A 27,467-nucleotide genomic window follows, 5' to 3' on the forward strand; every position below is an offset into this window, starting at 1 on the left:
CCATTTTTTCGTTTTTTTTTATATGCTACATTTTTTTCTAAGAATATTTTTTCGATAAAATACTTACTTTTTGAGTATTTGCGAAAAACCGCCGAAAAACGTGTTTTTTTTTGTTGAAAAGTAAACATTTTTAGTCGCAAGTGACTCTAGTACCTACCACTGAATTAACCTAGTACCTAAGTTAAAAAAACTCTATAAAGCAAAAGTTGCTTAAAGTTAGTCAGATCTGTTTCCGGACTTATTTTAAACGTATATTTTTTCACCCTCCAAGTAAAAGCAATCAACGGCACAAATTCAACTTTGAAGTGGGGGATGGGTAGAATCTAAATCCAAATTTTCATGCAATTAGGAGTTGACCCTGAAAATTATGTGTGTTTCTTTTTATCTTTTAAATTATTTCACTTAAAATCATTTTTTAACTACCAAATAATAATTACATATTGAGTTATTTTATTTTTTAAACTTTAATAATAATTATAAAAATTTTTACTTTCTTGTAATGTATTTTTAAAACAAGCATCATTTAAATAATTATTTTGTAACAATTTGTATTATTTAAGAATATCATAATTACATTCTGGTTTCGTAGTAAGTGTTTTTTAAGAATATTAATGTATAGTTTTAAAATATTGTATTGCAAATAATTATCATTATTAAATGGTTATTATTTGTAAAGTATTATTTTTCTTTTTTCACACCCTTATGTATGTAACAAAACTAAGGGACTTTCTGAAAGGTAAATCGTAGACGTTAAAGACACAAAAGAAGCGATACTTAAAAGTTACATAAAGAATTCGAGACAACGCTGTTGGTGCCGTCATTGACTCCGCCCGGTATATATCTGTATATCGTGGGAAATATACAATACAACACGAGCTCCAATCGCTCGACTAATACTCTTTAGAGCTGGCATCAGTGTGTGATCTCGCGTTGATCGGTAAATATCTAAAATTTCGTATATAAGTCCTCCCCTTTACTTTTCAGCTACGGATCTCGTTTCGCTGTAAATTTATCAGAAAAATTTAAGTACAAAAATCTTTTCCCCTCTAAGTGTGCCATGATTAATATGTTAATTATAAAGATAGTTATGAACAATATACTCCAATAATTAATTTCCTATTGGTGGATCTCGGGTTGTCCTCGATTTAGTCGGATCTCGCCTTGATATGAAGACGTATATATATATATATATATATATATATATATATATATATATATATATATATATATATATATATATATATATATATATATATAGACCGGTCACTCTAGTATAGAGTATAGGTCGCTCAGGTTCATGAGCTCTTTTAATCCATTTCATGCGGTGGATTGGTCCGCATAATTCCTCTTCATTATCCTTTATAGATTTTCGTGTTTTTTTGCTTTTTCTGTAATCTATTTCCATTCTTTCCTATTCTGTATTTTTTCTCTCCAGCCTGCAATTTCCATATTGGATATATCCTCTCGCAGTTGGTCTTCCCATCTTATTTTCGGTCTTCCTCTAGGTCTGTTTATTACTGGCGTCCAATTTGTTATCTGCCTAATTAGTGCATCTGCTTCTCTTCGTTGGATGTGGCCAAACCATTTTAGCCTTTGTGCTTTAATGAATCTCACTATATCTTCTCCTTCCATTAGATTTCTTATTTCGTGATTCATCAGAATTCGTATTTCTCCTTGATCTGTTTTGATTGGGCCATGTATTCTTCTAATAATTTTTCTTTCTATTATTCTCAGTTTTTCTTCATCTTTTTTTGTAAGGCACATTGCTTCTGCTCCATAAGTGATGACTGGTCTAATTGCCGCTCTATATATCTTTGTCTTTGTTTTCTTGCTTAGGTTTTTACCTTTAAGTAACTTGTGGTATTTCCAGAATGCCCTATTCCCTGCTTTAACTCTTTCATTTATCTCTATGCTTCTTCTGTTTTGACCATCTACTATCACTCTTAAGTATTTAAAGCAGTCAACCCTTTGGAATACATTATGACTTATTCTTATCTCTTTTATTCTATTTACTTGGTCTTGATTTCTCGTACTTATTAAGTATTTTGTTTTTTTTTTCTGATTAATTATTAACCCCCTGATTTTTGCCTCTCTTGTCAATGTTAGCAGTGCATCTTCTAGACTTCTCTTGTCACGGGCTATCAACTCTAGGTCGTCTGCATACCCTATTATTTGTGTAGAACTTTGGATTATTGTCTTTTTTGTTAGTCCTGTGTTTTTAATTACTCCCTCCAAGGCTATATTAAAGAGCGTAGTCGATAGGCTGTCACCTTGTCTTACCCCGTGTTCTATGTTGATATTCTTCGTTTCACCATCCACTGTTTTGACCTTTGCTGTTGTGTCCATCATTGTCATTCTGGTCAATCTTATTAATTTTGCAGGTACATTCATATTTTTCATTTCTTTTAATAGCTGTTTTCTGTAGATGCTGTCGAAAGCCTGCTGGAAATCAATAAACAATATGTGCAATTCTATGCCATGTTCGTAACTTTTTTCGATTGTTTGCGTTAAAACGTGGATTGCATCAATTGTTGATCTCCCTTTTCTAAATCCCTGTTGATATGGTCCTAAGTTTTTTTCTGTGTATCTGGTTAGCCGATTTCTTATAATTGTTGTCATGATCTTATATGTTGTATTTAATAGCGTAATTGCTCTATAATTGCTGCAAAGCGTTGGGTCTCCTTTTTTAAAAACTGGTATAATGAGTCCTTTTTTCCATTCTTCAGGCATGTATTCCTTTTCCCATATACTGACCATTAATTTATATATACGGTTTAGAAGGTCATCTCCTCCATTTGCAATAAGTTCATTGTTAATCTCATCTGGTCCTGGAGTTTTGTCAGATTTTAGTTGTTTTACTACTTCTATAAATTCTTGGTAGGTAGGTGCATCTTCTTCTTCATCTCGGTTATCTGTTATATCTTCTTCTTCTGTGTCGATTGCTTGGTTGCTTGTATTTATATCTTTAAAGTGATTTTCCCAATCTTTTTTGCTTATTTTGCTGGTCACTTTGTTACCATTATATTGTTGTTTTATATATTCAAACAATTTTTTGTTGTCTCTATTATTTGTTTCAATCTCTTGCATCTGATCTGAGATCCATGTCTGTTTCTTTCTTTTATAAAGTTTGGCCGCTTCTCTCTTCTCTTTCTGGTATTGTTCTCTTTCCTCTTGTCCGCTATTTTCAAGCCATTTGTTTCGTGCCAGCGTTTTCAGTTGACTTTGGTGTCGACATTCTTCGTCATACCATTCTTTAGTTTTTTTATTTTCTTGAGGTCCTATGATTTGCTCCGCAGCCTCTATGATGCTCATTTTTATATTTTTCCATTCCTCTTCTACGTTCGTGCCATCGTACCTCTTTAGTTTTTGTACTAATTCCTCTGAATACTCTTGTTTTGTTTGTTGCACTTTTAATTTGGTTAAGTTCCACTTCCTTCTTTTTCTTACTTTACTATTAGCTTTGATGATTTTCATCTTCATTTTGGCTATTAAGAGTATGTGGTCAGTGTCAGCGTTTGCTCCTCTAAAGGATCTCACATCTTGTATTATCTTTGTCCATTTTTTCGAAATCAAAACATGATCTATTTGGTTGCCATCTGATCTCCCTGGTAACATCCAGGTTATCTTGTGTTCCCTTTTATGAATAAATTTCGTACTGACGATGTAGGTATTTGTTGCTGCTGCCAGATTGCAAACTTTTGCCCCGTTATCGTTTGTGACATTGTCGATCGTTTCTTTACCTGCTACATTTTGGTTGTAGCTCTCTTTTCCCACTTGCGCGTTAAAATCTCCCAGTATTATTAAGATATCGTTCCTAGGAATATTTTCGCAGGTTTCTTCTAAAAGTTCATAGAATTCCATTTTATCTTGTTGGTCTGCTTCCTCGGTAGGTGCGTAGCAGTTAACTAAAGATATATTGGCTTGTTTATTTTCGATTCTGATGTAGGAGATTCTTCCATTAATAGCTTTGAAATGTATAACTTTTTCTCTCATTCTTTTGCTCACCATAAAAGCTGTTCCATTTTTCCCCTGTTTGTCTTCTCCTGAGTAATACATAGTAAAGTTTTTCTTCTTAACTGTTCCTTCATTTTTCCATCGTATCTCCTGTAGTGCTAGTATTTCTAGTTCGTATTTTTCCATTTCTAAAGCATTTCCTGCATTTTCCCTACTTTTAGCATTGTCTGGATATTCCATGATCCAATTTTAATGGGTTTAGCCCTTTTATTCATGTTAATTTTATTCCTCTTTTTCTTGTACATTGTTTTATTATTATCATTATCCATTTCCTTAGCCGGGTCTGTTTCCAATATCCTTCGGTTTGATTCTTTCAGTTTTTTGGATTTTCTCTGTTGTTTCCAGTACACTTCAGCTTTAAGTCTTTTATTATGTTATTCCATTCCCAAAGTTGATCGTCTATCCATAATTTTTTGAAGCCCATCTTCACTTTCTTCCCTGCTTCCTTTTCCACCTCTGATCTTTTCTTTACTTGCCTGTGTATTCTTCGTTCTTCATAGGTTCTTTGTTCGTCGATAAATATTTTTGTACCTTTGAGGATTTTCTTTTGTTCCATTATTTTCTTTTTATCTTGTATATTTTCCAATTTTGCTATTATGAACGGCTGTGAATTTCTTGGTCTAATTATCTCTGTTTGTTCTATTTTAGCTTCAACGTTGAGTTTTATTTTTAGTAAATTTTCTAGATCTTCTTTTCCATTTTCTTCTCCTATTTTAATTCCCCTGACTATTACGTTTTTCTCAATTTTCTTTTTCTCCTCTCTTTCTGTTCTATCCTCTAGGTCGCTTAGTCTTTTTGGCACTGCCTCCTTAAATTTTAGTTTGCTTAGCGTTTCCATTTCTTCTCGCACTTCTTTAATTTCAGCTTTCATTTGTTTATTTTCTGCTCTTATTTCACTCATTTCTTGCTTTAGTAGCATATTTTCTCTTTTCAGCTCCTGGTTTTGATTTCTTAATTCTTTAAGCTCTTCTTGGATTCCATCCAATTTTTGCTCTATCCTCGTATCCCTTGTTTCCATTCTGTCCAATTTTTCTCGCAAATCTTTTATGAATTCTTCCATGTTGTTACTATTCGATTGTTACTATTTGATTGTTACTATTTGATATACTAAATATATTTTTTACACACGTATAATTTGGCTGTCTGCGGTAAGTGCAAAAATCCGATTCAACCTCGCGGAGATTTTTGCCCTTCTTAGACTGGCCTATTTAAAAGGGTATTTATTTCTTTCTTCCCTATTTCTCAGTGCTTTTTTCAGATTTGGCAACACCGCCAAAAATTGTTTAGCAGTTACCTTCTTATGGAATGCAATAATTGATTGTTTTGTTTATTTATAGCTAACCTTGTTTTTTTGACCAGCACTGGCTCTGCAGGTTTTATTTACTTAAAAATGTTTGTTTCACTCCGAATTTTGATTGTACACTTCGCTATTGTCCTTAGATACGAATTGGTGTGGTGTTTAAATTTTATTTTCACCTCAGTTTTAAGAATTTTCGCGATTTATTCACAGTAAATTTCCGAACTTGTTTATCTAGCCAAGCAACGTTGCCAACCCCACTCGATATAATATCGACATAAAAAGAATAATTATACATCTGAGCTGTGTAGGCCCTTTATGCCCACTTTTGCATGCTTGGCAAATGGGCATTATTCTAAAAATATTACAAATATTTCTTATAATTTATAGATTCTTATAAAAATTGAATATGGCTGAATGCTCTTTGAAACGACTAATACTTACTAATTCTGTATCTATTGCTTAAAAACTACTTTTGAAAAGATAGGGAAATACCGGAGATTCGAAATAAACCGCAATTCATTATTTTTGTTGAAAATTATTTTTGCGTCATCATCATTTACTTCCATAATACTGCCACAAATGCCACATGATATGTACAGTGTAATCATAACAGTCATTTAGTCACTCTCAAGAGCTTCAATTTCAAGCACTCAAGTGTAAAATATTATAACAGCTGATGCTTGGGTTGCAGATCACTTATCTAAATGCATATTCCACGAAATATAATTAAACAACTGTGGCGTTTTATTTTTTTTCTCGATATCGATATTTTCAATAATATCGAGGTAAGCGTATCGACAATACAAGAGTATTGTATTGATTTCAGATAATGAGTATCGTATCGACATTAATATTGCTAAGGTGTGTATTGTATCGGTATCGTATTTATTTTCGATACGATATCAATACAATATCGATATTTTTATCGAATATCGTGAAACTCTAGCCAAGTCTATCCATAACATGTCTCTTAGTCTAATAGGTCTCATTTACTTAAAGGCCCCGTGACGTAATTAGTCACTGGTGGAGCAGCTTGGTGGCGTCACTAGTTGCCTAGTATAATATTGGCCTAAGAGAGCAAGAGCTCTTTAAAAATGGTGCCCTGTAATTAGTTTTTTTTTAATATCTACAGAACGCTTCTATTTGGAAAAACCAAAAGTGGTACGTCTGTTTATCTTCCAGAGATAAATCGATTCCATCAATTGTGAATTTATAGTACCGGTCATAGGCGTCCATTTTGGGTAGGGCATTATTTTATCACAACTTTTTTTCTTTAGCTTTAAAGCATTTTTGATAGTGGATTATTAAGTTGTGAGGTATTATAGTACTAAAAGTTACTGTTGCTTTAAGTCAGTAAAATACACCGTTTATTTATAAATTGTTTTGAAATTTTTCTCAAACTCAAAAAACGAAAAAAATTGAAATCGATATTTCGATTAAACTGTGCATCCTACCGACTTAAAGCAGGATACATTTTATTGCTAAAATATGTCACAATTTAACAAAAAGTTAAATGACCGTCCAAAATGGACGCCTATGACCGGTACTAGAAATAGGCAATTGATGGTATCGATATATTTCTGAAAAATAAATAGGCGTACCAGTTTTCGATTTTATAAATAGAAGTGTTTTGGGGATATTAAAAAAAAGCTAATTACAAGGCGCCGTCTTCAAAGAGCTCTAATTAGCTCCCTTATGAAGTATTTTGGAACTAGGTGAATTGGTTTGAATTGTCAGAAGAGTTTTTGGATATCCTGTATATTTTTGTAGGACACCCTGTTTTTAGTTATTCACGAAAAAGAGTTGAACAACGTGTTTTTTTATAAACAGTTTATGATCCTTTAGAAATTATAATTTTAACAATATTGTGATGTAGATTTTATATTATGTCTAATGTAAATAACTGTTTATAATGTTCTATGTTGTCTTCCGATTTTCAATCTCTTCTGCGTTCTCTTTTCGAACAGGTCCATATTTAGTTCCCTTTCTTCCATCTTATCGTCGATACCCTCTCTAACTTGATCTATCCCCGTGGTCTATCCCTTCTACATCTTCCTTGTTTCGTTCAGTCTAGCAATGACGTTGATTATAGTTACTTTCGAGTATTCGTTACTTTTGTATAAAGTAATCATTTACAGTATTCGTTACTTTGATTTAGTGTTGCCCAAAATCGGTCTTGGTCTTGCAGTCTTGGTCTTGTTCTTGCGTTTTCGCAAGACCAAGACCAAGACCGCCTAATTTTAGCAAGACCAAGACCAAGACTTACCGTGCAAGACTAAGCCTGCGAGACTCTTGCGTCTTGCAGTTAGAACTGAGGGTCATTTTAGGGAGTATATAAGTATTAGATACTCTATGAGAAACAAAAAAAATTGTATCAAAAATTTTGAAAATTGGACTTATGCGCATTACGAACAATACCATAAACATACATAGCGAATCAAAATATCCATTAAAAGAACACTCGACACATTTGACGTGTACTAAGAGGTCATTATTATAATGTAAAAATAAAATTTTTTAGTCATACATCCTTTCTCAGCAGCAGTGGCGTAGCTAGCCCCACAGGGGCCCTGTATCAAAGATTTTCGCGGGGCCCTTTTCAAGAACTGATATAAGGTAGTGCTAGAAAATGTTCTATGGAACACTTATGTGAATGTGTACTCTTTTGTATGGTGTCTAAGGTTAGACTTTAACCGATACCCTTCTCAAAAACCTGGAAGCCTTTGAAACCTGTGTATCGGAGGATCCTACGAATAAGTTGGGTGGATAGAGTTCGTAACGAAGTTGTTATACATTGGAGGGGAAAAATTACGGGAAGTCATCAGAACAGTAAAAACTCGCAAACTTGAATATTTTTTTGGCCATGCTATGAGGTATTTGGGTTTTGGGTTTTTGACACCCGATTTGGGCGTCGAAACGTTAATAAAATTATTTTTTTCATTTTAATTGTGGCTTATTTCCCATATAAATAATTAATCATAAAAATGCCACAAGGAAATAGCTTCAGAACAACATGCTATGAGGTGCTATATGCTATCCGTATTATACTACGGGATGGAAGCGTGGACACTGAAGAAAATTGACGTGAGAAGACCGGAGACATTCGAGATGTGGGTGTACCGAAGAGTGCTGAAGATCTCATGGGTAAATAGAATAACCATCGTAGAGGTAATGCATAAGGAAAGAGAAGTACTTCTAACAATTAAGAGAAGAAAACTGAGATACATGGGACATGTGATGAGAGGAGATAAATATCTAATACTCCACTTCATTATGTAAGTAAAATCCAGGAAAAAGATTTATAGGAAGCTGATAGCTGATTTAAGAGGAAACAGCGTTCCAAGATTACGGCTGTAATTTTGAATATTTTTTCGAGATATTTGGCACACGTATTCGTAATATAATAAAGAATGGCGGTACAGAGCCCAATTTGAAAAATATATTAATATGTGGAAATTACTCTGTAATTAAATACAATATTAAAAAAACGAGCCTGTACCGCCATTAAGAAGAAAAAAAAACACTTTCTTCAAATAAACTTTTTATCCGATGCCTACATTTTGTGTCATTTTGGAACTACTAAAATTTTTTATTTCATTAGTAGTTCCAAAATGACACAAAATCTAGGCATCTGATAAAAAAGTTTATTTAAAGAAAGTGTATTTTTTTGTTCTTCTTAGTGGCGGTACAGGCTCGTTTTTTTAATATTGCATTTAATTACAGAGTAATTTCTACTATTTTTTTTTTCAATATATTAATCCCAATATATTTCCAATATATTAATATATTTTTCAAATTGGGCTCTGTACCACCATTCTTTATTATATTACAAATACGTGTGCCAAATATCTCGAAAAAATATTCAAAATTACAGCCGCAATCTTGGAACGCGTTTTGGCTACCTGTTGATCGCTACTGTATCACCTTAACTCATGGCTGAAGAATCTTAGGGCATAGTTTGGATGTAGTAACAACGAATTATTTAGAGCCGCACTCTCAAAAGTAAAAATCGCTTTGATGATTGCCAACCTTCGAAGCGGAGACGGCACCTAGAGAAGAATGCGCCACCCAGAGAATTATAATATACTCCATTTAATAATAAAAGGCAAAGGAGACGGAAGAAAAGGGTCAGGTCGAAGAAAAACGCCATGGCTTAGAAACTTAAGAGAGTGGTTTGAGAAACTCCAGCTTCCATTTTCCGAGCTGCCGCCAACAAAATTACTATAGCCAATTTGATAGCCAACACTCGATAATCGAGCACGGCACATGAAGAAGAAGACATGTGTGAATAATTTTATTCCATTTTAAAATTCCTGAAATTCAATTACTCATCAGTACCAACTAACCAGCATCTGAAAGAATTACTAAGAAGTGCTGTCACCATTTATTCACTAAGATTAAAGAATTATCAAAAGAAGTAAAATATATTTATAATATTTAAATTTAGTACAAATAGGTTGTACTTTTATTTACACGTGTTCAATAAATATTCTGTACAAAATTCTGTAAAAAAATTTTTAACACCTCTTTTGCATAACTTTTTAATACGCATTTAATGACGGCTTCTAAAAAATTTCAAATTTCTATCAAAGAATATCAAGGACCTTGGCCACCCCTGTTACAGACGACAATTAGATAAGAATTAATTATTGTTTCATTAGTAGATAGAGATCTAGATCTAGTACTTACCATTGAAATCTAAATCACTTTGAGAATCTGGTTGATGGAAAAATGAAGAAATTTTGGGTATTATCTTCTTCAAAACTTCTTCCTTTTTTTGTTTCATTTTTCTTTTCATCGCTCCACTCAGCTACACTCTATTTATTTCACTAATTTTTTTCACTTCACAATATTTTCAGAATTTAAAATTTAAACTTTCTGAATCGACTGCACAAATTGAACCTAATAAACTTAATAAACTCTAATAAACCAAACTCAAAAAATAGATTTGAAAACAGATTCAGTTTTTTCAACAACACTTGTTATATAAGCCAAGGGTGACTGGACAATGAAAAATTTGCTAAACAATAAATAGATTAAGTACACGCAAATATACACAAAACAATACATATACACACTGTTCCAAATCGTCAAGGATTAAGCGATAACAAAAATTGCAATTTGGCCATTTTACAGTGTGTCACCGCCAACGGTAAATGAACCATGAAAAGTACCTAACTTGAAAACAAAAACAAAGCTTCTTTGTTGTTATGGAATAAGGCGGCAAAGGGATATATTATGATTTACAATACAATATTATAGATAAAGACTCCATTATACGAAAAGGTCGACATCCAAACAATACACTGTTTCAAAGCGTTTTATTAGGGAAATTGTAGAATATTTTGTTCAATTTTTTCAATGGAAGTTTTGTTTCGACACGCAGCGCCAAGGCCCCGTATAATATGCCGGATATCGTGTAGACATAATACCGAAATAATATTTTAACGATATAAGTACACTTCTCCAAGAAATTAGCGCACCACCCATCTTTATTTATACGTCCATGGCACCACCTTAAAAATGGGTCATTTTTAATGTCTCAAATTTCCTAAACCTGTTGTTATTTTTGGTCTTATTCTATTCTTTATAAATATCGCAGTAATAATAGATATTGTTGCTAGACAGGTCAATTTTGTCAGTGTATACCGGGTGTACCAATCAAACTGTGTTTTTTCTCACTCTGTGGAATATTCTAGCATTATGCTAACTTATTATCCTAGCATGCAATAATAGCATACTGAAATTAAAGCCCAACTAAAGCCTCGTATTTTCTTAACATTATGTTTTTTTATTCATTCACTTATATGGGATAATAAAAAAGTTAGGTACTTTTTTAACTATCCATGTTTTTCATCAATACAGAATGTTTTTAAATATATTCTGTTCGCTAAACTCAGACGCAACTTTCTAGATATTTTAGTCGGTAATTTTGCCAATTTTAGTAAAATTGGCAAAAAATAATTACTAAATAGTTAATAATTACTAAATAGTTAGTAATTTTGCAAATTTTTGCAAAATTGGCAAAAAACAAAAAAATTATCGACTAAAATATCTAGCCAGTTGCGTCTGAGTTTAGCGAACCGACCAACCGACTATAAGTATGGCAAACTTTAATGGGTAATTCTGCACGAAAAACTAATGACAGTTTACTTCATAAACGTTTACTTTATAAATGCTTTGTTTACCAAATAGGGAGGGGTTGAAATTTTTCTTACAAACTGACGATTTATTTATTGCTCTAAAATCGGCTGAAATATGCAAATGAAATTTTGTGGGTTTTAAGAGGTAGTTTTAACTTTAGTTAGTTAGAACATAACAGCGATCACTTTAGATCGTGGGTTTAAACCCCACCCGGTGTCAGTTGTTTAGATATTTATTAATTTGGCTAGTCTTTACTATGGCTATGATATTCAAGCTTAAAATGTACCTCTCTGTTACGTTGTTCTAAGATATGCAATAGGCTAATGCGCAACTGCGAGACTTGCAAGACTCTTGCTGCAAGACCAAGACCAAGACCAAGACTAGGAGCGCAATACCAAGACCAGGTGTACTGCCGCAAGACCAAGACCAAGACTGTCTAAGTCTCGTCTTGGTCTTGCATTTGGGCAACACTACTTTGATTACTATGATTACTTTTGTATTTGAGTACCGCTAATCATATCGAGAAGCGTATTTCTCAGTAGGTAGGTATTTTGTATTTTGTATAGGTATAGATATATTTTGTTAATGACATACATTACATATTTTACCTCCATTATACCTCCCTCTGTTTCATCGTCTATCTTCTCCTCACCCTCACAGTGTGGGGCTCTAATGCTTCATACCGATAACGATATTCGATAACACTCATAAAATATAGAGATCTTCAGGTACTATCAGTACCCGAAGAGTGCAAAAGCTCTTCTGAACAATATCAAAATAGTTTGCAGGTACATATATCCTAACACCCTGGCACACAATCCTCTCAACAACCAACAAGCAAAGAGATTGAAGCGATATGATCCCTTGGACCTACCTAACCGATCCTGACAGAGCTTGGAGCAGAGGAAGCTATGCCTTCAACAGCGCCCAGCCATTGTGTTTTGTGCCAGTTTTAGTTTTCGTGCTCGCGTATCAGTGTATGTGCGCATCTCACCGGTAAACAAGCTAATGTGTGTGTGTGTGTCGTGATGCTTTGGTCACTGGACCTTACATCTCTCTGTCATTGTAAAGACAAACGATTTTACTTATTGTTTTCATTGTAAAACAGATTGTAAAAAATCTTGGATGTTAATAAAAAAACTCGACAAATACCGGTCCCGTCCATTACTCGCTGGGATACGATTGGTAGAAATTAATCAAGTGTACTGGTTGTAGATATAATAGTCGTTACTCGCTCTGATACGATTGGTACGAAGTAATTAGAGTAATAAAAGCACATATAATAGTCGTTACTCGCTCTGATATTATTGGTACGAAGTAATCAGAGTAATCAAAGTAACGATTTGCCTCTCTGTATAGTAATCGTTACTTTCGGTATTCGTAAGTAACGAGTACTTTGTAACGAATAGATACTTTTTCAACATATCTACAGTCTAGTATTGTAAAGTTTGATTTATCTTATGACGGGACGTGGCCACGGCTGTCTTGCGGGGCACGTTGAAGAATCATATGATACTCAAGACATTGGCAAGTTTAAAGTCATCATCATCATCATTCAACTCGGATCTATCCACTGCTACCTCAGTCTTCTCGTTCTCCATATATTCCGGTTTTTTGTTGTTTGCATCCAATTTTGTCGACCCCTTTTATGTCATCGGACCGTCTTGTTCGCGGACGACCTCTACTCCGATATGCTTCTTGTCTTTGTCTCCAGTATCAGTATTATTCGTTGTGTCCATCTGTTATCCGACTTTTAGCTATGTACCCCTCCCAGTTCAGGTTTAAAGTACAACCGTTAATTGATAAATGTATATACTTTGTATATCAATCAACGGTACAACGGAACTGAGCGACAACGGGGACGTGCGCCTTATTGACTTGTCAGGTGAGATGTTAGATAGTCAGGATTATGACATATTTTTACGTCCCAGACCCCTCTTACCCTCTATCTTTCCTTCGAAGTATCAGTTGCTGAAAAGTGTATCGTTGTCCAGGTAGTATGGTCCCCAAGTATGCAGTCTTCTTACTTTTAACATATTTAAAACGTTCCCTATCCTGTAGGCCGCTCTTCTTAGAATCAACTTCTAAAGCTGATTCATTAATAAACTACGTAATACACAGTGCGCTGGAATAAGTGTTACCTCCCCCCCCCCCCATATTGACATTTATTTTTAGCACATAAGCAAAATGCTTGGACAGGTCGATTTTTAAAATAATCATAGTATATTAGAGCATCAATGTTTCGAACTTAACGCGATCCCTCTTTAGGCGACAGTCATAACCATAACTAAAGTCCGGATTATAAGCATGACAGAAAGGTCAAAATAAGCACTTATATAAGCAAAACTGTCGCAAAATTAATCAAAGTTTTTATAAAATAAGCAAGGTTCAAGAAGTTCTAAAATGTTCTTAGACATATTTTCACCAATTAAAACACCAAATCACCAATTTAAAATTATTATCCTCAATTACAAGTGATCACTAAGATGCACAAATTAAAAATGAAAAGTATTTTACAACAATTAATTATAATAAATCTTGAATGGGTTGCATGTGAGAGTTCATTTTAAATGAAGTAAAAGTCAGACTTACTCTCAATCTTTATTATAACTGCCGACGACCGGTTTCGCTCTTTAAAATATGTAGAGCATCTTCAGGTCAAAGGTAACAAGTTACAAAATGCTACAAATAAAAACCAGAGTTAGAGCAGTGTCTGGTTACAAAAGATGCTAAAGATCCATAAGATCAAGCCAATGTTGAATAACATACATAAAAATATAGCTAAATAGCAGACAACTGCCTATGTATGCAAAACGGGGGGAGGTAAAAAACGTCCCCAAACTCACAAACACAGGCAGATGTATGCCATATATAATCATGCAATTATAACGTGTCGTAGTTACATTCGGATACAAGGAGCCACTAACTCGGTATTCATTTTCATGATGTTTCTGTTAAAGTTATGTTAACGGGATATGGTGGAATCAGTGGCGTGCTGGCCATATAAATGAATCGGTGCAATTACCGAGAGGCCGCGGCCTCTTGAGGCCGGTCAAATAGGTTTTCACAAAAATTTTTAGATGTAACAAAAAAATATTTTTTTAATTTCTAATCGGCTGTTAATTTTACTAATAATATTAATAAAACATCTAAAAAATCATTTTTTTTAATTGTGAAATGCAGTTTAAGTAAATGAGTAAGACTCTATAGTCCAATACATAAATAGATTGCTACAGATAATATTATTTATTTTCATACATACAAGTATATTTATGGTTTTCCAATTTCCTTCAAACATGTATGTACTCTGCAGAATTAAAAAATGGAAAAACGTCCTGCTCATTTTTGACCGATTTATTGAAAGTATCTAAAAACGATTTGATCAAGACAAATCAAATCGTTTTATGATGATATAAGCACTCTACATCCTAGAAATTTTGATACAATAAAAAAATGGTATGTACACCTTTGATGGCATTTAAATCATTTACTGAAAAATTAAGAAAGTTTTATCCTACCATATCTGCGACTGCAATTAGAGAAGAACTCATGGATTTTACTGATAAATGGATTGTATTGAAAATAGGATTTTGCAAATACTGAGATTATAGAAGATGGAGTTAATGATGAATATGTTCAGCCTACAGAAAATATGAAGGATGATATTATTAATTTAAGTGATAATGAACATGAAGTAACAAATGACAATGTTGATATCGTGAAAACCTCACCTCCGTGTGGTACTAAAAAGTGTAAAGATTGTATAGCTTGCTGTTACGCTGTTTTGCTTATGTACAACTTATATCAGTGTGCTTATCCAAATTTAAGTAGTATAATATAAAGCATTTATTAACTCTTTCAGTGACATAGGTATCTTGCGAAAAAAGCTTTTCAACATTTATGTAAATACATAAAAAATCGGTTAAGAAGTCTTTAACACAAGATCACTTTTATGCTAATGGCTATAGAAAAAGAAGCTTTGTATGAGCTTAAAAATGATGAAATAATCGACGAATTTGCTCAAAAATCTATTTTAATGCGGAAATTATTGATCGAGAGTTAAGTAATTATTTTATAAAATATTTGCAAAATAATATTTAGATTATGTCGGTCCTGGCAGGTATACTAGTTGGTGCGTATTTGTCAGCTCCAAACAAAATAGTTATTTAGATAGTAGCTAATGAGTAAAAAATTTTTATTTTCGCATATATAAGTGTATTATAGTGCGTTCAATTATTGTACGTAAGTACTCTTTAAAATTATATAAAGCCAAGTTATTTCACTGGAATTTATTATTTATCAGAAGTCGGTTTGATACAAAAAACCCTAAACACGTTTATTCGTTATCTATAACGACATGATAAAATCACCTGTTGTAAGACAGGTCCGTATTTCAGGATTTACTTAGTTTTGAATAATAAATAAAATATGTCAAATCCGACTGCCGGGACTTCTGACTACAGGAGCGCCCAAATGGAAAACACTACTAAAACTTATTCTACTGCTTTGATTGAACAACAATTTCCAACAAAAGAACAAGCCATTGTATTCCCATCCATTGAAAACCTTAAACTTCAAGATTATCTGATTTCACTAGGAAAGTTGATCGAGCCCAAAAATATCCTATTTTCCTCAAGGCTTTCTAACAACAGAGTGTGTATGTACCTTGCAAACAAAAATGTTGTTGAAAATTTCATGAATAATTATGGAGGATCCATAGAAATTAATAACCAAAAAGTCCAAGCACGCAAACTAATCACTCCATCACAAAGGCTAATTCTGTCAAACGCTTGTCCCTCCATACCGCATGCTGTATTAATTCAAGAAATTGAAAAATTGGGCCTTCAACCCATGTCTCCCATGTCATTTCTCAAGATAAGCGCCGGTTTGCCGGAATTCAACCACATTTATAGTTTTAGACGACAAATCTTTATCACTCCACCGCTTGCCCCAATACCTGAATCCATATTAATGAATTATGATAACACCAACTATAGAATTTATTTTGCACAAGATTCCTTGATCTGTTTTTCATGTAAAAGGCCAGGCCACACTGCAGCAAATTGCAAAACAATCCAAGAATCAGTTTCTGAAAATTATAACCAAAACCCCCACTCCCAATCATCTTCGCAACCCATACCTTCCGAAATACTTTCAACCAACCCCTCAAAAACTCCAACCTCACAACCAATTATCAATATAGATACAACCCAGTCCACACAAAATAGCTCAAAACGCAGTTTGGATGACATTGTTACACCTCCTCTAGCGCAAGATGCTAATTCAGAAAACCAAAGTCTTGAACCATTTGTTAAACCTAATGTTGCTCCAGCTAAAAAACCAAAGAAAAGTAAGGGAAAGACTCCAACTCACGTACTCATGGAACCGACCAAGGCATTCATCTCAGAGCAAAACCCTTCATTTGTTCTTGATTTTGATCAAATATCCGATCTATTTGAAAATGTTTATGGTGCACAGGACCCAGTCAGCATCATAAAAAACTACACTAGCGAATTTGAAGCTTTAGTGAAAATGCTAACAGCAATATACCCGTATTTCAAACAAAGATCGATTAAAGCTAGATGTACAAAAATTAGAAAGAAACTATTGAAGCATTTACAGATGGCTTACTCGGATACTGAGGCATCAGAGACTGAAAGTGAGTTTTCTCAAGAATAGAGTCATGAACTTCTGTGACAATCCCAAATTTCAGTTTTATTTATTATAAATGGGCTTCTCATCAATTTTGCAGTGGAACATTAACGGTTTCTATAATAACCTTCCAATGCTCCAAATAATTCTGTCCAGACACAATCCAGATATAATTTGTCTTCAGGAGACTAATTTCAAAAATGAAAACATACAAGCTTTAAAAAAATTTAAAAATTACTGCAAAAACAGAACTAACCAAGATAAAGCCAGTGGTGGAGTAGCTATCTTTGTAAAAAAGTCAATTGAAACTACAGTAGTTCCTCTCCAAACTAATCTAGAAGCAATTTGCATTAAAGTTAACTCGAGTCCAAATATCTACGTTTGTAACTTATACTTACCTTCATCAACGCAAGTAGACTCAGAAGCATTAACTGAACTCTTACAACAAATTCCCCAACCCAGGCTTATTTTGGGCGATTTTAATGCTCACAACTTTTCATGGGGCTCTTCTACTATAAATACCAGAGGAAGATTGCTGGAAGAGATATTTGAACAGTCCAACCTTTCAGTCTTAAACGACGGCAGACCCACTAGATTTAATATACAGAACGGTGAATCTTCATGTATAGACCTTACGATATGCGAACCAGGTCTGACCCCACAGCTCACCTGGGATAAGCTGGATTTCTTGTATAACAGTGATCACTACCCAATTTTTATTCATAACAACAAAAACCAACGTGGACGGACATTTACCCCAAAATGGAATTTAAAAAAACCTAACTGGAATCTTTTTTCAAATTTAGTCGAAAGCAGTATGACCACATTTAAAAGCACCTCAAACATAGACGAGACCCTTAAGAACATTGTTACCATTATCACAGAAGCAGCAGAAAGAGCAATAGGAAAAACTTCATACATAAAACAACGCAACCCCGTCCCATGGTGGAACCATGAATGCAAAACAGCAGTTGAATCTAGCAAAAGAGCTTTTAACAAATACAAGCGCTACAAGACTCTCGAGAATAAAATTGAATATACAAAACAACGTGCAATAGCCAAGAAGACAACTAGAAATGCCAAACGCCAGTCATGGACTCAATATGTATCAACGTTAAATGCAAACACTCCCATGACTGAAGTATGGAACAAAGTCAGAAGAATATCTGGATTAAACAGCAATCAGAATATCAAAAGCCTCGAGAGAAATGGAAAGGCAGTTACTAGTAATACTGAGATTGCTAAAATCCTTGCTAACACATACAAAAACCGATCCAGTAATATTAATTATAAAAAATCTTTCATTAATTACAAACAACATGAAGAAAATAAGAAAATTAGCATTACTCCTAACACAGATGAACCGTTAAATTTACCCATTTCTCAATTAGAGTATACGGAAGCATTATCAAATATTAAAGAAACTAGCGCTGGCCCGGACGATATTCCTAGTATTTTTATTAAACACCTTCCAGCGAGCGCTCACAAACAACTTCTAGATCTGTTTAACATTATTTGGCTTCAACACAAATTTCCTGAAAAATGGCATGAATCCATAGTAATACCTATACAAAAACCTAATAGTATTAAGACAAGTCCCGAGTCATACAGACCGATATCTTTAACATGCGCCATGTGTAAGTTACTAGAAAAGATTATTAACAATAGACTAAGATGGCACTTGGAGAGACAAGATTTGATTATTCCAGAACAAAGTGGTTTTAGAGACCAAAGGTCAACTATAGATAATATCATAGATTTGGAGAGTGACATTTCTGAAGCATTCGCACTAGGGGGTAAATGTCTAGCGGTTTTCTTTGACATATCAAGAGCTTTCGATACAGCCTGGCACGACTATATAATAAAAAAATTACATAGTTGGAACATTCAAGGTCACAGCCTATTCTTTATTAAAAATTTCCTTCAAAATAGAACTTTCAGAGTTAGGACAAATAACATAACATCAGATATAATGTATCCAGAAAATGGTATCCCTCAAGGCTCGGTTATAAGTCCTACTCTCTTCATAGTGGCAATCAATGATATCCTCAAAAACCTAAAATCGCCTGTAAAGGCAAGAGTCTACGCAGATGATCTTGTAGTTTTCTGCAAAGGTAAAAATATACAAAATATATTTCGTCACACACAGAACTTTATACAAGACTTAGAAATCTGGTCACAAAAAACAGGTTTCTGTTTTTCCGCTGAAAAAACTCGCTTCATCCTGTTTTCAAAGAGAAACGTCACAAATATCCCCAACCTAAGACTATGTGATGAAAACCTAAAGCGTGCAACGTCAGTTAAGTTCTTGGGCATGACATTCGAAGAAACCCTAAGCTGGAAACTTCATATAACAAATCTGATGTTATCTTGTCACAAGCGACTAAATCTTCTAAAAACTCTGGCCAATAAAGAATGGGGTGCGGATCGCCAAACACTTTTAATGTTATACAGAACATTAATCAGATCAAAATTAGATTATGGGTCTACTGTGTATTCTACAGCGGCTAAGACGCTGCTGAAAAAACTTGACAGTCTTCACAATCTCGCTTTACGTATAATATCTGGAGCTTTTCGCACAACACCAATCGAAAGTCTGTATTGTGAAGTTGGAGAACCCTCCTTAGAAGACAGAAGAGTTTATTTAAGTGTAGCATACGCCGCAAAAATCAGGTGTAACTCAAAAAACCCTACTATACAAAATTGTTTTACAGAAAAGTTCCCAAATCTCTTCATAAATAAACCAAGAACGGCCAAACCCTTCTACGCAAGAATTAGAAGCTACTTAAATCAAATAAACTATGCGTTCCCAGAATGCTTTCCTTCCAAACTGTCCTCAATTCCTCCGTGGCAAATAAAGAACCCTCAGTGCCTAACACACCTTATTTCTTTCGATAAACATTCAACAAACCCACAGTTAATCAAATCCGCCTTCAATGATATACTCCGCAATTACAAGGAGTATACACAAGTATACACCGATGCATCTAAATCAAATGAAGGCACTGGTGCTGCAGTCATAACCCCAACATCAACAAATAAATACAAACTCCCTTCAGAGTACTCTATTTACTCTGCTGAATTATACGCTCTATACCAGGCGACCCTTGCTGTCAATGCGTCCAGTAATACCAAATATATCATACTCACAGACTCTCTAAGTTCGGTACAGTCAATCCAATATGTCTACCCATCTAATCCTTTGGTCATCAAAATAAAACAAGAAGTTCATACCGCTCAACTGAATGGAAAAATTATCATATTCCTCTGGATACCATCCCATATTGGAATTCAAGGAAATGAAGAGGCAGACAACGCTGCAAAAGAAGCTGCAACTAGTGATAGTGCGGAGTGTACGGAAACATTTACGAGTGCGGATGTGAAAGCGGCGGTCAAACGTAAAGTGCGGTATATGTGGGAAGAAAAGTGGAAAGTGTCATCGGCCAAACTACGCGAAATTAAAAAATCGATAAAACCCTGGCCAACATTACCAACAAGTCGGAGAGACCAGGTAATATTAACGCGACTCCGATTGGGTCATACGCGATTAACTAATAGTCATGTGTTTTCCTACAAACAAGAACCAAGATGTGACAACTGTGAAGAAAAGTTAACAATCAAACATTTATTGGAGAATTGCGCAGCATTAACGCCAAAGCGCATATTGTACAATATACCAAACAAACTGAGTGACATTTTAGGCCTACAGTGCAATATGTCAAATTTAAAGAGGTTCCTAAGTGCAATTAACATTTTATACAATATATAAAAACACAAATGTAATAAAAATTATTGTTCACCACTATTGTTTCGCTAATAGCCAATTTGGCTGATGCGATTTTTGTTAATAAAAAAAAAAAAAAAAAAAAAAAATATTTAGATTATTGCGTTGTATTAACATTTTAAATATTGTTAAATTAAAGTACATATTTGCACTGTACTTGTATTTGTACTCTCTTGTATCATTGATTTACTAAAATGCAACTTAATACATAATTGAAAAATTCTCAATTACATCAAATTCATATTATATTTATTTAGGAAATTATGGTTTTTGCCTTACTGCATACAATATTGTTATACATGTCAATTATTATTTGTAAGATTTATTATTCTTAAATGAAAAAATATAGCAAATTAAGAAAAAAATCATTGAATTCAAAGTTTTATGTTTGATTCAAAAATAATTTATTTTTGTTTTTTTTTTGCTTTTTTAAATGTCGAATAAAACATTCTGATAATAGAAGGTAAAATGAGGATGCGAGGCCGCTTTTCTATAAAATCACCGGGCCGCTTGAAAAGTTCCAGCACGCCACTGGGTGCAATAGACGGAGGATGCAGAAAAAGTAAATAAATTTATGGGATTTGGGAATTCTTGAGGGCGATGAGATAGTTGGTGTAAGACAACCAACAAATCTGTGCTTGTTATTATGTTTGTGTAGTTAAAAATAGTGAATGACGTATACACAATTTTAATGTATGTTAATTTTAAAGATTTTATTTCTATGTATTAAAAGGTCTTGTTTTTTTATTTTATTTATAACTATTAAAAGAATTTTATTTATTAGTAAATGTAAGATTGACTACGTTCGGATCAAAGAGTGGGGCGAGTATTTAATGTGTATGTTAGAACTAGATGTGCAGTTATAAACTAAATAGTTAGGGTCAGTACTTGATCTTTAAGAGTTGGTAGATCGGAAAGCTTAATTAGCAGTCATATAATAAATAGTAATAAATGTGAATGTGAATTAAATAACAACAATGTAGGTAAATGAAACACCATTTTAAATTAAAGGGTGGAGAATTGGAATAGATAGAAAATAAGAATTAAAATATAGTAAGAAGTAATTGATTGTAGATTGAAACTGTGTTTTAGTGATATAAGCAGAGGATAAATATTAATAATCTATTGAACCAGATACGGTTCAATAGATTATTAACGCGCGAGTGGTCGCTATATGAGATTTTCTCTCACGGTTTCAGAAAATTGCGCACAACTTTTTTTCTGGGAAATTATACGCGCTGTACTTCCTTCTAGTCTCCTAACTATCATCCCTCGACAATCTAATAGACTCGTCCGCTCAGATAGTGACTCAGTTTTCTTAGTATCACCATTTTGTTGAGTCAGTGCGCTTCATGTGAGAGATTCTCTCATCAAGCCACCACTGGCGTCACAGTTGGTGACGCCAGTTTAATAAAAATTAATTTGATTATTCCCCTTAAAACCTAAAATAATATCCTTTTATGATGTAATAAAAGGTGGCGTGGATGTGGTCGATGATATGAAAATCCTATATTCTGTTTTACGAGTTAGTTGTAGATGGTCACTTACCACATATTTTTCAATGTTAAATATTGGCGGCATCAATAGTCACATTTTATATAAAGATAATAATAATAAAACAGAAAAACGTCGTGTCGTTTTAAAGCAAATGGCTTTATTGTTGATGAAACCTCATCTTTTTTGTAAAATTTTGTAAAGGAAGGCAAAAGTTGGATATGTGAGAGAAAATCTCACGCGCGACCACTCGCGTAACAACCAGCCTAGCGACCAATGCCGGGTTAATCTATAATTTCAGAATTTTATAAAAGCTAGAACATTCCACAGGGTGTTACAAAGTTTGAGAAAAAAAAAACACAGTTTGATTCGTACACCCTGTATACAATGACAATGTACCTGTCTAGCAACAATATTATTACAGCGATATTGATAAAGAGTAAGGCTATAACATATTAAAAAAATTACTTAAATCGGACATCAGGTTTAGGAAATACAAGACATTAAAAATGACCCATTTTTTGGGGTGCCCGTTTTCTCTGCCGGTGAGTGTATATTTAAAATTAAAAATCATACCAAATTTTCTCTTCGTTTTCACCCGTGTAACTTATAGTCTAAGAGCTGGGAGCGGATTTTGTGCGTGATAAGTAATATGGAAAAACTATACGGGGATATGTTGAATTAGTTGTGGACATGACTTTCACCAACGGCCGGAAACCAGAGTTGGGGCCGAAGGTAGTTATAAGGGGTCAAAGTCGCGGTTTTTATTATTTTTTTTATGACGCTCATGATCGAGATAGTTCACCAAAATTTGGGAATAAGTAGGTCATGACGTACCTAAGTAAAATCTCTAGGGGCTCAACGCTGCGTGGCCGACAAAGGGGTGGGGGTAGGGGTGAATATAAAAAATATAAGGGGTTTTTTGCGACGTTCGTGATTGATATAGTGCACCAAAATTTGGGTATAAGTAGACCATGATATAAATAATTAAAATCCCCAGAGCCGGAAATCAGAGTGGGGAAGGAAGGTAGTTATAAGGGGTCAAAATTCCGTTTTTTATTATTTTTATTTGTGACGATCATGATCGAGATAGCGCGCCAAAATTTGGGAATAAGTAGGTCATGACGTAACTAAGTAAAATCTCCAGGAGTGGAACGCTGCGTGGCCGAGAAAGGGGTGGGGCAGGGGTGAATATAAAAAAATGTAAGGGGTTTTTTGCGACATTCGTGATTGAGATAGTGCACCAAAATTTGGGAATAAGTAGACCATGACATAACTAAGTAATATCCCCAGAGGCGGAAACCAGAGTGGCGGACGAGGGTAGTTATAAGGGGTAAAAGTCGCGGTTTTTATTATTTTTTTTGTGGCGCTCATGATGGAGATAGTGCACCAAAATTTGGGAGTAAGTAGGTTATGACGTAACTAAGTAAAATCTTCAGGGGCGGAACGCTGCTTGGGGTACAAAGGGGTGGTAGGCAGGGGTGAGTATAAAAATATATGGGGTTTTTTTTGCCGTCCATGATCGAGATAGTGCACCAAAATTTGGGAATAAGTAGATCATGACATTACTAAGTAAAATCTCCAGGGGCGGAACGCCGCGTGGGGGACAAATGTTGTGCCGGGTCACAAAAAAAATAATACACACTGCGACTTTGACCCCTTAAAACTACCCTCATCCCCAACTGTGGTTTCCGGCTCTGGGGATTTTACTTAGCTAAGTCATGGTCTACTTATTCCCAAATTTTGGTGCACTATCTCAATCTAGCACGTCGCAGAAAACCCCTTATATTTTTTATATTCACACCTACCCCCAACCCTTTATCGACCACGCAGAGTTCCACCCCTGGAGATTGTACTTAGCTACCTCATGACCTACTTATTCCCAAATTTTGGTGCACTATCTCGATCATGAGCGTCACAAAAAAAATAATAAAATCGGCGATTCTGACCCCTTATAACTACCCTCATGCCCAACTCTGGTTTCCGGCTCTCAGGATTTTACTTAGTTATGTCATGGTCTACTTATTCCCAAATTTTGGTGCACTCTCTCAATCACGAACGTCGCAAAAAAACCCCGTATATTTTTTTGTATTCACCCCTGCCCCACCCCTTTGTCGGCCACGCAGCGTGCCACCCCTGGAGATGTTACTTAGTTACGTCATGACCTACTTATTCCCAAATTTTGGTGCACTCTCTCGATCATGAGCGTCACAAAAAAAAATAATAAAAACGTCGACTTTGACCCCTTATAACTACCCTGATCCCCAACTCTGGTTTCCGGCTCTGGGGATTTTACTTAGTAATGTCATGATCTACTTATTCCCAAATTTTGGTTCACTATCTCAATCACGAACGTCGCAAAAAACCCTTTATATTTTTTATATTCACCCCTACCCCCACCCCTTTGTCGGCCACGCAGCGTTCCGCCCCTAGAGATTTTACTTAGTTACATCATGACCTACTTATTCAAAAATTTTGGTGCACTATCTCGATCATGAGCGTCATAAAAAAAATAATAAAATCCGCGACTTTGACCCCTTATAACTACCCTCGGCCCCAACTCTGGTTTCCGGTCGTTGGTGAAAGTCATGTACACAACTAATTTAACATATCCCCGTATAGTTTTTCCATATTACTTATCACGCACAAAATCCGCTTCTATCTCTCCGACTATTATTAAAATAAACATTATAGAAGTTTTTAGGGACTTTCAGCCCTCAGTAATAATGTAGGCTTTCATTGCGCGTTTAAATTTTTCAAAAATTTAATAGTTTTCTCAGGAATTAAAAGAATAAATGCATTTAGAAAGCATCGGACCAACATTTGCGCAAGAATTATACATTTTTGTAATCAGTATTTCCAAAGCTTTTAAATGAGGTATCACATGATGTACTTTCCCATTAAAAAAAAATCAAAGTTATGACTGTCACCGGAAGAGAAATAGCGTAAAGTTCGAAACGTTGATGCTATAGTATTGTTGATTATTTTAAATCGACATGTCCAAGCGTTTTGCTTATGTGCTAAAAAATAAATAGTTAATATGGGGGAGCAACACTTATTCCAGCACACTGTACATATTTTATATTATTGTTAGAATATTTTTTTTTTATTTTTTTTTATTTATTTAATGCTTTTATTATTACAGATTTCTCCAAACATAAACGATTTCTACCGAAGCCATAATGGCGGCTATGGTATTACCCGAACTATTTGCACAACAAACACAGTTCTTTATTCATAATACAAAACTACTGTTATCCAAACACAAACATGTTATAAATTGGAGAAAAAGTCCGTCTATTTTAGAGTTTGGTTTCGCAGATGGAAGTAACTCCAAGAATTGTTTACAACCCATAATTCCTCCAGACTATAAAGAATTTATAGGTGCCGATGTTTCCAAACCTATGGTTGATTATGCAAGAAAACATGTTGCATTACCACGATCAAATTTTTGTCAGTTAGACATTGCTACAAAGAGTGTTCCTAACGAGTTAAAAGATAGATTTGATCATATATTTAGTTTCTTTACTATCCATATGATAAAGTCTCCCAGGTATGTAGCCTTTAATTTTGTTTAAGCAATTAGACAAGGCGAAAACGGCGGGATCGTTGGGAAAAATATTCCCATGAGATTTCTTTGCATAATCACATTCGTCAAACATCCCAGAATAAGGTTCAAGAAGTCGCCTACGTGAAAAGTGGTTTTTTGAACAATTTTTCTAATCAAATTGCAAAAATCCATATTTTTGGCCCGAGCAACTTTTTTGTAGATTTTTTTTACCATTTTGGATAAAAAAGGTCTCCTATAATTTTTCTCTAAAGTTGATCGTTTTCGTGTTATAAGCAATTAAGAATTGAAAAGAACAAAAATGGTGATTTTCAAGGCTTAATAACTTGGTTAAAAGTTAATATTATGAAAGTCAGAAAGTGACTAAATCAAAGTTTAATGCCCCCCTACAAGATCCTGAAGAAATTTTTGTCATTATTTATTACTAAGCTGTTATTTTTAAGTAATAATAATGAGCGCAATGTACGTGTTAGGCGGCCGTAAATGCTGAAGAGTGCGAAAGAGATGCCATTCCGGGAGGCATATTTACAGATGCTTGCGTGTGTAGACACCAGGGTGTTGAAATCAGTTAGGGTTTGGAGAAACGGTACATTTACAGATGCTAGCGCGTGATGACACCACGGTGTTGAAACCAGTTAGGGTTTGGAAAAAAAGTACGTTTACAGACGCTAGCGTGTGTTGACACTAGGGTGTTGAAATCAGTTAGGGTTTGTAAAAACAGTACATTTACAAATACTAACAGATTTGGACACCAGAGTGTTGAAACCAGCTAGCTTTTTTAGTGGTTATACATGCATAGATGCTAACGGCTATTGACTTTGATTTTATATACCTACTGTTGTGGAAAAATATTTAAGTGATTTAGGTATTAATAAATAATTAAACGTTGTTGGGATATAAACAATAATATATTAACACAAAAACAACATAAAAAAATAATGTTGTTCTTAAGCTATGTGCTTGTGGCATTTTTATAATTAACTATTTAGATGGGAAATAAGCCACAATTAAATTAAAAAAAAAATAATTTTATTAACGTTTCGACGCCCAAATCGGGTGTCGTTGTCAAAATACAAAATACGTACTACTAAATTAAACAAAAATGTTGTTGTTTAGTAAAAAATACTTTAAAATGTATAATATATGTATGAATTGCCAATATAAATGAGTCAGATTAAAAAAAATATTAGTAGAATTTTTTACTAAGCAACAACATTTTTGTTTAATATACAGGGTGTTTGGTAAAGAATGGGCCATAGCTTAACCTCAGGTTCCTGAGGTTAAAATGGGCGGATTTAAGCTAACTTACCTTTGTACAAAGTTTATAATAACCGAGATACAGGATGTCAAAGTTAAACTTTTTTTTATTTATTATTGAATATTTCCTGACAGATATGAGATAACAACATGAAATTTGGTACGTGGGGTTTTTTTGGGTCGAGAAAACTAAATTCCCTACCAAAAATTATGTATTGCCCAGAGGGCGCCACATACGCCTTTCAGCACTTATT

General features: G+C 34.3%; 1 protein-coding gene across 4 annotated transcripts in view; it reads left to right on the plus strand.

The window, feature by feature from the left end:
- Window positions 1-27,467, plus strand: part of LOC126888386 (juvenile hormone acid O-methyltransferase-like) — a 54,930-nt gene that overhangs the window by 13,798 nt on the left and 13,665 nt on the right. For 2 of the 4 annotated variants that reach the window (XM_050656587.1, XM_050656588.1), the window contains exon 2: window positions 25,534-25,941. In XM_050656587.1, the coding sequence (XP_050512544.1) occupies window positions 25,571-25,941 (371 nt within the window). In that variant the 5' untranslated portion in view covers window positions 25,534-25,570. Of the gene's footprint in view, window positions 1-21,798; window positions 21,878-25,533; window positions 25,942-27,467 lie in introns of those variants that run through there. The other 2 variants (XM_050656590.1, XM_050656591.1) reach the window with 2 other exon arrangements.

The sequence above is a fragment of the Diabrotica virgifera genome, chromosome 7 (genome assembly GCF_917563875.1).
Source record: "Diabrotica virgifera virgifera chromosome 7, PGI_DIABVI_V3a".
Lineage (NCBI taxonomy): Eukaryota > Metazoa > Arthropoda > Insecta > Coleoptera > Chrysomelidae > Diabrotica > Diabrotica virgifera.